The sequence below is a fragment of the Falco biarmicus genome, chromosome 12, assembly GCF_023638135.1.
Source record: "Falco biarmicus isolate bFalBia1 chromosome 12, bFalBia1.pri, whole genome shotgun sequence".
Lineage (NCBI taxonomy): Eukaryota > Metazoa > Chordata > Aves > Falconiformes > Falconidae > Falco > Falco biarmicus.
The window spans coordinates 4,202,109-4,216,917 of record NC_079299.1 but is presented as its reverse complement, the minus strand read 5'-3'; the positions used below and the strand labels follow the sequence as shown (position 1 = coordinate 4,216,917).

Here is a 14,809-nt window from a genome sequence, read left to right as displayed (position 1 = left end):
TGCATTCTTGCTGAAGTGTTTTGACAGTTCTGCTCAGCTTGAGTCTTTGTTGAAGTTGAATTCCAGGGGTCCTGAAACAAAATGAGAAAACCCTTCACTTACTTTTTTAAAGCAGTAAATTCTGGTAAGGAAACAGACTGTGCATAAGAGGTCCTTCCTGTTCATAACCTATCTAGCCTAAGGACCAAAATAGAATACTTTGATTATTTTGCATGACAGGAAAATTGGAATTTGAAAACAAAGTAATGTTTATGATAATATTTCTGTTTTATAACATCTTATGGCTCAAGCATATGATTGAATGCCTGCATGTGAACTGAACATGTTTGTTCTTAGCTCCAAACAATAGGTGATTTGCTTGAGATAAACATGTTAAAATGCCCTTTGCTACTGATGCTCACTGCAGGTATAAAGTACAGATTATTCTCCCTTAACGTGTGATTTCATAACAGGTTAAAATTGTTTGAAGTGTGTTGCAGCTGAATAAGTCAGTCACGCTGCCACCTCCCTTTTGTGCTGGCACTAGCGTTTGTAATGCTGTGCATTGAGTCAGATCTGATCCTTGTTCTGGCTGAAAACTAACCCTGAAACCATGTCCTGAGATGATCCATGACATCTCATTTATCTGCAATAACTTGTTTGTTTTCCTGAGCAAGAAACATCCTGATAACAGCTTTGGAAAGCTGGCAAGATGTGCACTTCACACTTTGTTTATCAGGTTATGCAAATACGTAGTTGTTCTTGCACCTACCTAGAAAGACACTGCAGTGCCATAGAATGTCCCTATGAAAATGAAGTCTTGTCAAACAGGACGGCTGTCATAGCCATGCTGGAACTGACATGGCTCAGTCTTCCCTGATTGTAATTTTCTAGGGGCATTTATCAATCAATACTCTCCAGTTCAGGAGTGTGAACTAGTAACATTCTAGTAACTAGAATGTGGTGTCTTTTATGTGTTGGTTTGTGTGGTTTTTTTTAAACTGCAGGTTGCTGTTTCTTCTTTGTCGGCTATTATCAAGTTTTTGGAGTTGCTGTCAGATGAGTCTAATTTTGGACAATTTGAACTGACTACTTTTGATCTTAGTCAGTATATGGTTCTAGATAATGCAGCAGTTCAAGCCCTCAACCTTTTTCAGGTAAGAAATGCACGCTTGAATTGGTAAGTGGTTTGCAATATACTTACATAGCTGCTTCATAAGTAGCCTGACTGCTGAATCGTAGCTACCTAGATACTTATTAATGTCAACTTACACATTTTAGCTTTGTGTTCAGCTACTCCTGTGCAGTGTGTGTTTTAAACAGCTGCTGTCGCTGCCTTTTATTTTGTTAGCTTACTTTGAATGAAGAGAAGATCAGTAAGGACGTAGGAACAGGCCATAAACAAGTGTCTGTGTTTTGTGTTTCCTTGGTTTTAGTTGGAGAAGTTCTCTTCTCCAGTGTCAGGACCAGACTTGGGTTGTGGGAGAGGAGGAGGGTTCTGTAGTTTTGTGGTATAATAGGGGTCTCCAAAGAATAGCTATACAGTAGTACTGTTTTGGGGAAAGAGAATAGAAATGTGAATTAGATAGTATTAGAGGAAACGGGAAGCATGTGGCAGGCAGGAGCACTGCTGGTGGTGATGGAAAGGGAGAGGTGGCTGCAGCAGGCAGGGCAATGAACAGGACAGTACTTAAGAACGTTCTGAAAGCACCATGGCATGCTAACTGGCCAGTGTCAGTTTTACTTTTTACACGTTTTCTACAAATCCAGGGAGACTGCATGTCTGTTTTTCTGCTTCACCCCTTTATGTAGCTGTAGGAAAACGTGGACTCAAAGTGGTGTTTCTCTTTTATTTTCATGTTAGTAGACCCTGCTTAGTGATCTTTGCTTGGAGCCAATCTGCTTGAGCTTTGAATGTATAGGAGGAAATGACAAATAGGGTCCCCGGTTTACCTTGGAGGGATTTCTGAAGGAAAAAAAGAGCATATATTCAGCATCTGAGCTGATTACCTTGGAGAGAGATGTTCTGATATTTTTTTTTTATTTCTTGATTCTGTACCACTGTAGCAAAAATTGTATCTCTTTTCAAGCTTTATGGAGGTGTTCTAGGAAGTTCAGCACTGTCTTAGCTACATCCCTTTATAAATCCTTGCAGGTGTTGTGTGTTATGATAGGAAATACACTGTCGTGTCTGTTGTGAGCTTTGAAACAAGGGGTTTGCCATGTAACAGAGATCTGTGTTGTTGCCTGTTTGGCAAGCTGTGCAGAGGTTTTTGGGCAGGCACCTAAAGCCAAGTATTTTGTAATTTGAGTTGCTCTGTGGAGTAGGCTGGTAAAGTTCTCGTGGCACAGCAGTTGCGGTTGATTATATGAAACTGCAGCCTTCCAAATTGGATGTGCTGAAGTAGGTTATTTGTGTGCAGTAGATCTATGTACTCTGTGACACTTCTTTGGATTCGGAAGTTTTTCATATGCAATACTGTCCAGAACACTGAAAATAGGTACATCCACTTTAGATACTAGATTTTTCTAGGGATTAAATGTGTCAGTATACCTTCTCACTGCATTCTTTTCTTCTTGTGGTGATGCTAGTTCTGCATCCCAGTTGTTGACAGGGATCCAGGCCTGCCCCTTGGTGAATGCTTGCCTGCTGTTTTAATTGTAGGTGTTCTAGGGTAGAGAGGGTTGAGATTTTAATTTCAAAGTTAAGAGCTGAAACAAGCTTATTTGCTGTTCTTCAGTGTTAACCAAAATTTTTGCTGCTTCGCTGTTTGTGCAAAGAACAAAGAAAACCCCAAGAAAAATGCCTAAAAGGCTGTCTTGAGTCCAGTTGATATTAAGCATAAATTATAGATAATAAACTATAATCTGAACAGGGTAAGCTTAGAGATGTTTATAGTACTCCAGAGGTGATCTAGGGAAGCTTGAGAGAATTTGGATAACTGTGTTTTTTCACATTGCCTCATTGTGTCCCTGCCCCCACCCCTCAAAGATCTCCAAGCAAAACCCTTGAACCCAAGTCCTGTTTCTTGCTTTTTTTTTTTGATGGACAGGACCTCTATTTTTCGACCTTATAAAGGGCAAACGAGCAAATATCTAGGTATACTTCCACTTTTCCTATTCAAAGGACAAACTTCCCAGTGACTAGGTATGTTTCTAACTGTCCTGTGCAGTCAGGCTGAATTTCAAAATAGACAAACCGATGTCTTGCTTGCCATATTCCAGGGACCAGAGTGTAAGTGCTTTGATGCCATGCTGTTTCGTTTGCCTTTTTTGATGGGTGCCAAGTTGAACACAAAAAAAAATACTGAACTGTTCCTAGGTAGCAAAGTTAAGTGCCATTCAGTGTCAGTAAACTTCACTAACTTTGTTTTTTTCTTTTGCTTCCTTTCCAGAGTTCTGTGGAAAATGCTAATACTGCACAGTCTCTAGCAGGTTTACTAAATAAATGCAGAACCCCCCAAGGACAAAGACTAGTTAATCAGTGGATCAAACAACCACTTATGGACAAGAATAGAATTGAAGAAAGGTAACAGTATTATGCATTTGATAAACTTGCACAACTTAGTAAATATTTTGCAGAAGGCTCTTTTGTTTTAAGCGCAAAATACTACAATCAAGAAATAACGTGGTTGGAGGTTTTTGTGTGCTATCCTGTAACACATTGTAGTTAAACAGAGCAGAAGATGTTTTTCCCTGAGATGCAGATTGATGGGTTACTATTAGATTAAATTTTTTTTGCAGTTACAACATTTGAAACAGGAGGTATGATATGTTTAGATGGTCAAATGATTCATGCTGCAGGCTAAAGCAGTGTAGCAGCCACTTCCTAACCGTTGGTCGTACTGCAAATGCTCAGTCTGTATAATAATATTTTGATGTCACTTCCATTTCACCCATTAAAAAAAAAGAAATCCACAGAACAATTAAGCAGTAGTGACCTCTTCCTATTTCCAGGAAAAAAAACTACCTTTGGTTTCATTGGGTCACTATTATCATATCTTGTCTAGAGATTGTGGCCCTAACAGGAGTGGTCTTTTTCTTCCTTCTGCTTTCATACTGCTGCCTGTCACCATGCAGATAGCAGTATCTGTCAGTACGAAACCTTAGAGAATCTGGCAAATCTCTGCTGAGAATGTGCAGATAAACCTCAGTCTTTCAGAAAGGAAAACTGCAAAGGCCATATTCCTGCTGCGTGTATTTATCTCGTGTTCACCATGCAAACAGAAGTTAACACTTTTTTTTTTAAACTTGTGCTAAATATAGCTGTATTCTTATAATCTAAAACCAGACTTCATGCAAGTCAAGTGGTTATCAGGTTAATGCATTGCAAGATGTATATTAATGTGTATCTTGACAAAGCAGGAGAGGCCAGAAAACTGAATTTAACTTTGGTACCTTCTCTAAGGCTTGTATTTCAGATGAGGCATTACAGGTGTGTCTGTATATGTTGTTGGGCTTTAGCACAGATCATTATTACCAAAAAAGACATTCTGGCTTGGCATGCTGATATTTAAGTTGTGCAAAGAGTAGTTTTCTCTCTAGATTTCTGGAGACTGTTAATCTGCTTCTTGCAATAAATCTTTCTGCTTTTTGTAATCATTTGCAGAATGGTGTGTAGTAACTTGATCAGAGCCCACTTAGAAATGTTATTAATGTGACACTGAAATATTTGTCCCCAAGTTTATTGAATGCTGTATCTTACTCTTGTGTTATAAGAGCTTTTGCCATTAGTTCTTAATTACCTACCCAGGTTCTTCTACTTAGGTCAGTTTTGGATCCTAAGATCTGAGCCAAGTTTAATTTTACAGTTATGTTGGTGTTAAGATTTTGAAAGTTCCTACTCCCGTTGGTAGTTTTCTTATGTCAAAAAGTAAACACTGGAAATTTAAACTTCTTTGTCAGACTTGTTTGCTCCTTGCTGTACATCGCAAGTCCTGCAAGTTTGGGAGAGAGACAGTGTTTTCTTTGTAAAACTGTGGTTAAAATAGAGGCAGAAAATGTAACTTGTCATGTTTGTTAGAGTTGTGATCATCTTTGCATTTTGTGTTGTGATTCTGTGTGGCTAATGTTGACTGCATTTATGAAAAGCTATATTTAAAGGAGGAGTAATTAAATGGAGTTAAGCTCTTAGTGAAGCTTGTGGAGGTTGGTGTATCCACGTGTTACAAGGTTGAAAGGGGTCTATTGATAACCTCCTTTATCTTGCCCAACCACAGAATCGTTGGGGCTGCAATTTGTTAGAAGTAGTTTGTACTTGCAGACACTGAAATACTATAGTCATACTCTTTTCAGGTTATTCTGCAACATAGCCAAGCCTGTCTGAATGCATCTTGCCTTCAAGTACTGCTTGGATAAATTTAGTTCTTTGGGATAAAAGCAATGTATTTTACTCATAAGCTGTTGGTGTGCCATCCTCAGTCTTAATGCTTTTCAAAGCGTGTAGGTCTGTTTTTTTTTTAGTCCAAAGGAACAAGCATAATAAGAGAAGCTGTTAGTGAGACTGAGATGTATTGACAGATTCAAGTATCTTTTGGAAGATATGCAGTTGCTAAGTTGTTTTCTATATGCTTTACATTATATTGTGGCTGTTTTAAGAATTACAAACTATAATTGAGAACACATAGGTGGTTTGGGAAGGAAATACCTGGACTGCTGTTCCTTTACATGTCGTATGTTGTCAAGGGGAGTTACTGATTATTTATTGCTTGAAGTGTGCCACCTTTAAAGGACCCCATTTAACACTAACCTAACCAGTGCAAAACTGTTTGCAAAACTAGATCAGTGCAGTTTAGGCTGATGTTAGGTGACATGTGTTTTGAAGTAAGCCTCTTGTTTTGCTTATACAGGAGCTATTTTGACTTAACTTGTATTTTAGTAGGGTAGAATTGGATGTGCAAAAGTTCATGTAGAAAAGGGAGACTCTTGTAACCCTCTGCTGAGACCTGTAGGTGGTGCAAGTAATCTTTTGGATCTAAATGGATCAACTTCTTTCAGTAGTTTGTAACCTGCAATGTGGTGTTAACCTTTATGGATAAATAGAACACAGAGCTACATCACTAGGCTATATTAACCATTGATACAGTAAGAATGCAAATTAATGTACAAGTGCACATGCTTCAGATAAAATGTTTGTCTGCTGGAACAGCTCCTAGTGAGAACTAAGAAAACAGGGGTTCTTGATACTTGTGTGCCTTGAAGGGCTTGGGATCTTGCCCATGTCTGGCTGATTTTCCATAATTAGCAGTCATAAGGATACAAGATGCAGCCCTGCTTCTCAGACACACGTGTGTTCAGAAGGCAAGTGCATGAGGTTCTTGTGCCTTGCCTTATAGTCAGCATGTTTCTGAAATTAAAATGTAGTCGCAGAGACAGGAAGTGGAAATAAATATTTTAATTGCATAACATGTTCGACTGTAATACAGCAAGCAACTTCAGTATGTAACCTTTATTGTTCAGATATGGGAAAGTCTGAGAAATATGTCACAGTGTAAAAACAGTGCTTTTGTTGTGCCCTGAGAAGAGAGCTCATGCTGAATATATTTAATTTTTTTCTGTCTTTGGGGGAAGCTCTATCTGACATCTATACACAGCACAATCATAAGATTCCAGCTTACCTTTTTAGCCCTCTATACGTACTGTGGCTGAACCTCTTGCATATCTATGTACCGTGATACAAGAGATGCAGGGATCTTGGAGTAGTTAAAGGCTGTCCTCAAACATCACTTGTTTTGAGCTTTTCTCCTGTGTGCCTAGATATCATGCTGCATGGGGGCCACATTGTAGAAACGAGTCCTATCTCTAGCAGAGTGAGAAAGTAAGAGATTTAGGAAGCTTGAGGTGAATAAGTGGCTAGCATGGTAAAATTTCCAAGTTTGTAGAACATTCTTATGAATCAATCTTGAATGACAACTAATGTAGCAGCTTGTTTAAAAATGAAAAAAAATCCCAACTTGTTGCTAGTAGTGTAGGCAGGCTTGAATGCCTTTACAGTGCTTCATTTAGCAGTAAGTTAACTAACATATGCTTTTCCTAGCAGATAAGTGGAGCGACAGAGTGGGTAATGCATATGGGATAGCTCAGAAGCCACGTGGTTGGGGGCTCGTCTCAGGTGCACAGGAATAGAGCATGGATGGGAAGCAGCCAGGTGAAGTGAGAAGTTGGTGCGTTGCAGGCCTGTGATCTCCCTTGGGTCACCGGAATGTGCTCAGGTAGCTGGGGTGCTGGAGGGTGTGCTCATCATGAAGGCCAGGCAGGGAAGATGGGAGGGGTTGTGTTTCTGCAAAGGTATGGCTTGGATGTGAATGCACAGAGCTCTGCTGCAGAGCGGGCCACGTGCGTGGGTCAGGATTAGAGGGGGGCGGCAGGGCGGGGGATGTTACAGTGAGCATCTGCAGCACACCTGCCCCATCGAGGTGAGGAAGTGGACAAAGCTGCCTTGAGACAACAAGAAGAAACATTAATCATAGGCCCTGGCTCTCTTGAAGGTCCCGAGCCACCCTGGCACCTGCTGGAGCGAAGCGTGATGCTTGCATCTTTGCATGCGCTGGCAGAAGAGTCGGCCAGGCGAGTCAGCAGCGTGCCCTCACAGTGGTGAAGGGTGTCTGGGCACTGGGCTCCACTACTAAGGGCACGTTGAGGAACATGGTTGTTCACATCTGCTTGGTAGCTGTGAGGCTGCACCTAGAGTGCAGTATCCAGTGTGGGGCTTTGCAGTCCTGGTAGATGGACAAGCAGGACCCAGTCCAGCTGGAGGCCGCTGGTGAGGATCGTGGGCTGCAGCGTGTGGTGGTTGAGGCGATGCCGAGGGAGCTGTTTGTAGCCTGGAGAAGAGAAGGCTAAGGGACAGAGCTCACTGCTGCTTTCGCCTGCCTAGTGGGTGGGAATTGTAGAGAAGGTGAATCCTGGTGCTTCTTGCAAGGGACAGCAGAAGTAGAACGCAAAACAGACACCCACCAAAAGACCCTCCAGCTAGATAGAAAGAAAAAAAATCTTCACTGCGAGGATGGCCAGACTCTGGAATGTGTGCTCAGAGAGATGGAGGGATTTCTGTACTTGTTCACAGAAATTAGCCTTGTTTTGAGCAGGAGGTGGAACTAGAGGCCTTGAGTTTCCTTCTAATGTAGATTGCTCTGCATTAGGTTTTCACTACTTCTGCGCTCTTTTCTAACCTGCAGCTGTCCCTGCAAGGATTGGAGATGGGCATTGTTGCTTCTGCCATTGTGGCTAGCAGCTCTGGAAAGGCCTTCAGTACTTTTCTGACTACGGGTCAGTAGTTCTGCACAGCAACAGACTGATTTCAGGCAGTTAAATTAGTAGGCGGTAGCCTGTGTCTTCAGTAAGGGAGGGGAGAATGTGACTGACTTGAAGCTTTGCCTAAATAGATTAATTAAGATGGGCTTTAAATGCTGGGAGTGCCCCTAAATACTGGTAAAGAAGCTTCTGAGGTACAGGCTGAATCCAAAGGATTGGAAGACAGAAATGTGATATTTTTTTGTTGTTGTCATGTAGACTGTGATGCAATAAATACTTCATGTGATAGAAGTTGTTATTCCAGTGACATGAAAATGGTCGCTTCCCAGCAAGCCTCTAGAAACGTTAAGAGAAATGTCCCCTTTGTCATTCTAGAAGTTATCATCTCTTAAGTCCCCTAGAGCAATGTCTGGAGCTTGGAAACTCTCAGTGCTGCTTCTTTAACCCCCTCACCTCCCTTCACTTATGTTTACTTTTATAAAAACTACTAGATCACCTGTATATTAATTTTGGTTTGCTTGTAAAACTGAGGTTGCCGGTTAGTGCTGCCTAGAAGCCTTGAACAAAAGCTCTACTTCTGTAGAGTCAAGCACGTGTCAGGCCATGTCTCTAGGAAGGAATTTCTATCAAAATCCCAGACACTTGAAACACATTAAAAAGCTTAGATTCTTGTGTTGCAAGAGACGTATTTTTAGTTTTCTTGTTTGAGGAGGGAAGAGGGGGATCTAAATAAAAGCTGAAAAGACTTTTCATGACACCATCAGGTGTGGGAAAGACAGTGTTGCTGTTTGAGGCACTGGAGATGTGCCTAAAAGCTGTTTGTATTCTGCATGTTATCCCAATCATTTGTGTTCTAGGTCAAGGATCAGCAATCAGCGTTGCAAATCTGTAAACTATGGGTGGCATTCAGTGGTGCAGCACTGGAGCAAGTAGTCATAGTATCTCCTAGTTGATACTTCCAGCTCACCCACTTCATCCTGACAAGTCCTCACTTGGTGCAAAATAAATAGAAGGATTAAGCTTTTGTTCAGTTTCTTCTGCATCTGAATTTTGAGGCTCAAGGGATATGAAAATTAGGCTAAAATTTTGTTAAAACATCAAATTGGTTTTCAGATTTTAAGAAATAATCAAATTGCTATTTATTTAGGGAAATGTGCATCTGTAACTGTCATCCTGTTCTTTTGCTCTCAGCCTGCCAAAAGGAGGTGGATGGTAATTACTGCAGTAGTTAAATTTTACTTAGAATCTGTGTTTAATTATTCAGTTTTTGGGTGTTTTTTCCTAAAATCACAGCCATAAGTTAATGAAACTTCCAGTTGAAGAGTGTGACCATATGAAAATTTTTTCAATGAAAACTTGTGCAAAGCTCTCTGGTTTGTCATGGTATCTTTGGTGGTCATTATTTTGAACATTGTATTCAGGAATACAGTAAATTCTCCGTGAAAGAACAGTGAACATAGTATTGTTTCTGCTCTGTTTAATTTATATCCACAAACATTGGAAAGGTGGCATGTTAGGAAACTGCAACAGAAACTCTTGGCGAGAGGCTTTTGTCTTGACTTGCAATTTAATTTATCATGTATAAGGGTATTAAAAGTCTTTCATGTTTTGTTTATATAGAGTTTTGAGTTTCTCTTCTGTACAGAATGAATGCAAATGAGGAAATACTTGTTTTTACCAGCAAAGTATGTCTTTAGTCTACACAAATTTTAAGGAAGTGCACAGGTTGGCAATTTAAGAGCATTAGTGTTGATGGAGTAGTGTAATAAACTTAACCTCTTAATTTTAATAATGTATCGAAACTTGCAAAGAATGAAACAAACACTTAGAAAAAAACAATAATGGAAATATCTTTCCTTGGCTGTCTCTAGTCTTTGAAGACTATGCAGTAATACTGTTTTACCACTGGATCCCAAACTGCTGTATTTAATTAAAAAGGAAGACTGGCACAAAACCTCAGCAGTGTAAGGCGTTATCCCGAGAGGCAGCTGTAGCTGCTTTTCATCTGTGGTTTCTCTGGGAGGTTTTGGGTGGGGCAGTTTCACTATTTGGAGTTTACCAACTTGCCCATGACTGGATAGTACTTGGTGAGTTCCTGCTCTGTCATCTTGATTGTTCTTTGTTACTATATAAGAAATGGGGGTTTACTGGTAATTCTTAAAAGATGGGCATTTATTTTCCGGAAGCTTAAGTACTATGTTGATGGAATGGCAATGTTCAACAAAGGTATTGTGAAACTTATTCTTTATTCAAATTAAAATATTTTTGCCTTCACGTCCTTGACACTTCCTCACGCTAGCTGTTCGTTCTATGTGTAGGATTTCCTTGGTCTTCAGTGGTCAGAATTCAATGTGAAGCTGTTTTGCTTGGTTTTGACTCTTACGCATCATACAGCGACCTGTGGCACTGAGTTGGCTGACAAGTGCTGTGCTTCCCTGACTGGGGATTGTCACCAGTTCCCATGTTATTGGCGCTAGCAGTAGTGTTCATGTAGCTGCTCGGTTCGTCTTTTGATGGGGAATTTAGTGTGCTGAAATAATCAAAGGTATAATGTCATATAGCATCTGATCCAGTAAAACACGAGGCAGCTAGCAAAAGGGGCAATCCTAGTTCCCCTTTCTGGCCTTCAGCTCCTGTTGCTCCCTTTCTTTGGTCTCATAGCTACAGAATAATTTGGTTTGGCTTGTTCACCTGACGAAAACTAGTCCATGAAAAAGTGAGGGAAGTTGGCATCTAAAATTAATCCATTCGCTCTTCTGCAGCTGGTCCATGACCTGCTGTCATCATAAATAAGACAAGATTAGCATAATCTTAAATGCAGATCAAGCAATATCAAAAGCCTGGTCTTCAGATTTAATAATCTGGCTTGTGTTTGCTTTCTCCTGCCATCTTGACTTTTTACAGTTTACGCTAATTAATTTATGTTGCATGTTGAATTACCAAACTTGCTACGGGAGGATGAGTTGCATATTTGCCTATCCTTGAGTGGGAAAAGTGTCTGAATCTGGAATGGAGCTGTTCACTACCATCATTGCTCCGTAAACCTGCTGCCTTTCTCACAAATTCACTATAAAGATTCTACTTGAATATTTTAACTCCTATAGAAGACTACAAAAATAATATGAAAGATAATGTATGCATGGAAACTAATAAGTCTTCTGTAATGTTGGGAGGGCAGAAGACATGTCTCTGACAAAATGTTTGGAGGTACTTAGAGAATCCTGTTTTATGAAATACCTTCTTACCACTCTGGTCTGTACAGTTCCTTGAGGGTAAGAGACTGTTTAGTCCAGCAAGATTTTGCTGTGTTTTTGAAGTGGGAGAGGATTTGCTATGTAAAACATGCAAAATTCAACTTTGCTGATGAATCTTGTGTGTGTTTTTTCTTACATAAGCATGCATGTTTAAAAGTTGGGAACGGCATTTATTATTTCGTGAAGGAGCAGGCTGATAGAAGATGAGAATTTTCCCTTTTTATCCCAGCTCCTCTTCTGTGGAGCTGTTTAATTTGTTAAGGGTAATAATTTTGTTATTTCTTAACCGAGAATGAGGAGGAGTGGTGAATGAAATCTAAATAGTGCTGTTACATAAAACTCTAGTCTGAATGCCAGTTCTCAGTAATAACTAAAAAAATAAACTTTACTTATTTGGCCAACAACTTTTGAGAAACATAAGTGAAAGTTTATTTCCCTTTTCTGTGACTTGGCCTGGGCTGTGGAATGGGAAAGAAAAGACACTTTGTTTTGGTTTTAACTGTGATGGGGGTGATCACGTAGGTTGCATGCCCAGGTACATGAAAGTTTCTTTAGTATATAGACAGGAACAATACTTTTTTTCTAGTTGTTTTATTCTAGTATTTTCAGGACCCAAGTCTTGCAGAGCAGGGCTGGTCTGCCGTGGGGGCATGGAGTAGCCCCAGCTGCAGAGTGAACCATCAGCAGGAGCTGATGAGGGGGAGATGCTGGCAAGGCCTTTCTGGGTCCCTGCCGCAGGGCGTAGGTGGCCTTCTGGCCTCTGGAGAGAAACCGTGGGACCCTTGACAGGCTCTGGCCACTGCTTGCCTGTGGGAAACGTTCCTGAAGATCCCTCGTTCTGTTGCTCTGAAACACAGCTTGCAGCGTGCAGCTCTTGGCCATGTGAAGAGAGAGGTGTGTGACAGTACCATCAGGAGTGCTGCCAGCCTTGCCTTATAAATGAAGAAAAAACTGTTTCTGCTTTTCTTTCTTTTTGTTGTAGGAATTTGTGCGTGTGCCTCAGAGCCCTGCAGTTCTTCGCTTTGACATGCTTTCTGGCTAGAGGAGGCAAAGCATAGCTTTGCTTGTGTGCTTCTGCTTTATTTGCATATGCTTCAGAGTGATGCCAAGCATTCCCTTCCCTCAGGGTCTAAAAATACTGCTGTTGCAGCAGTCTGCTTCAGGAGCAAGATCTTAATTGCATCAAGTGGTACCTTGCTGGCAAGGATAAGAACCAAGATTTTATTTTTCTGCTGAAGAATTGTTTTCTTCTTTACCTTGCCTTATCTGCTGGGGTTGGAAAATGTTCAAACACTTATGCAAAAATAATGAATCATTGGTAACCTATTTCAGAATACGTAAGACTGCAGTAAGTATCTTTGGAGGAAAAATCCATTATGTTGGAGTTAACAATATTTTTCTGATAATCCTGCTTGTTTTTTTTTTTTATTCTGAGCTCATTAGCTTGCAGTCTCACAGTCAATACATACAGCTTCCAAAGCTTTGCTTGATTGTTATAGAAAATAGTTATTTTTGCCTGGTACCCCTGATATAATCTCAGGGGTTTAATTTACTATCCTTAGGTTTTGACAGAATACTCACGTGGTATATGTAGGAATTAGGGTGGGAAAAGAATCTTGCTTCCCTGATACATAGTAGTTTTATGTTATATACATTTAACTGATGTAAAGGAGTGAACTTTGATTATTTGGAAGAATGCATTTATTGAATTTAATATCTGTAAGTCGCCTGTACTGAAGTTACAAATACCCAGTATTGTCTTCATGGTAGCATGGTTTGGGGGCTGGTTAGGAAAATTAGAAAAGGCAGGAGACTGATGTTTGGATGCATCTTTCTCTTACGTTGCTTAATGTTTCAGGTTAAATAACAGGGAGCCTGAGGTAGAGCACTTTCGTCCAGCTGCTCAGTAGCATTTTGTGTACCCAGCACCCTAGAAGTGTGCGCAGTGTGATTTCTGTGGCTCTCCTAGGGTCCAAAGCTGCCCTTGGACTCTATAATAAAAATGTAGTACTTCAACAGAGCTGCAAAAAATATAGTCAGCATATTCATGGTTGCTTCAAGTTATACATTTGAGATTAAAAGCCAGTAGTAGCAACTTCAATCCAAAGACCTGTCCTGTAGTAGTGGAATGAAGGCCGATTCCTAGTACTAAATCCATCTTGAGGGTTTTGGATACTTGCCTGGAGATACTTTGATTTAGTTCACTTCTGTCTTGAGGGCGAAGGTATGGGAGCAGCAGGCAGCAATACTACCTCACGCTTGTTGTGGTGACAGTGCTGGTTTCTGCCAGTTTGGAAATATTTGTAGGACTGTGGCTTGAGGGCATAATTCCCTAGCCAGCTTAAACCAGCATCAGGATACAACTGGGCTTGTCCACAGCTGATAGGGCCACCCCAGTGTGAGGTAGTTCAGGGGAGCCTCACCGGTGGAAAGCTAACACAGCCACAGCAACCAAAAATGTGTGTTTAGTGAGGGGAGCATCACCTTCAGCCTCAGCCCAAGGTGCCTGCAGCTGCTTTAGCCAGTTTTTCTTCATCTGTGCTGTGTGGCCTGCCTGTGTAAACAGCAGGACCACTGAGCCAGGTCATGCTTGGGCTCTATGACTTCTTTGTTTCTGCAGAGGAGTTTTGAAACTCTCTGGGTCTAGACCTGTGAATCATTGCGGAGTCTTTTAGGAGGGTAGGAAGATAATCAGAGTACAGGGATCGCTGTGATCTTACTGAGATGACACCATTGTCTTTGTAAGAATACAGACAGTACAGGTAAACTAAGGTGCATCACTGTGGGGCTCTTTGTTCCTGGTTTGCTGTATCTGTGATTACTCTATTACACATCTTTTCATTGCTAGAAGCCTGGAATTTCACATTCCCCACGTAAAACACTAATGCACTTTAAATTCTGAAAATCGTGATTTGAGGATGTATGTACTGTTGTACTCCATCACTGTTGTCTTGAAAAGTTTTGTTGTTTAGGCAAGCTGTGTCTTTTAGTTTAGCTCTTTTTTTTTTCTCCTTTTTTTTTTTTCTTTTAGGTTGTAATGGTGATTTCCAGGGAGGGAAACTGTCAAGTCATTTGATGCTACAGAAGCATTTATAGCATGTTTCTTAACTGAGGAAACAAAACCAACTTTGTGCTAGCATGCTAAGAAGAAATGATAACGGGTCACAGGGTTTGGGGAGGAGCAGGCAGGAGACAGAAGAACTTGAGCTGTTTAGTGTGGAGGGGAATAAGTGTGAAGGTGCAGCGTGCTTTTTTGGAAGAAGCCTTTCTTACCTGGGCATGAGCCTCTCGCACGGACCTGTTAAAGTTGTTGGGTTGCCTGC

General features: G+C 40.8%; 1 protein-coding gene across 1 annotated transcript in view; it reads left to right on the top strand.

Annotated features, from left to right (window-relative positions):
• Positions 1 to 14,809, top strand: part of MSH2 (mutS homolog 2) — a 51,676-nt gene that overhangs the window by 4,223 nt on the left and 32,644 nt on the right. Inside the window, exons 5-6 of the mRNA XM_056357179.1 lie at positions 987 to 1,136; positions 3,375 to 3,508. Coding sequence (XP_056213154.1) covers positions 987 to 1,136; positions 3,375 to 3,508 — 284 coding nt within the window. The remainder of the gene's footprint in view (positions 1 to 986; positions 1,137 to 3,374; positions 3,509 to 14,809) is intronic.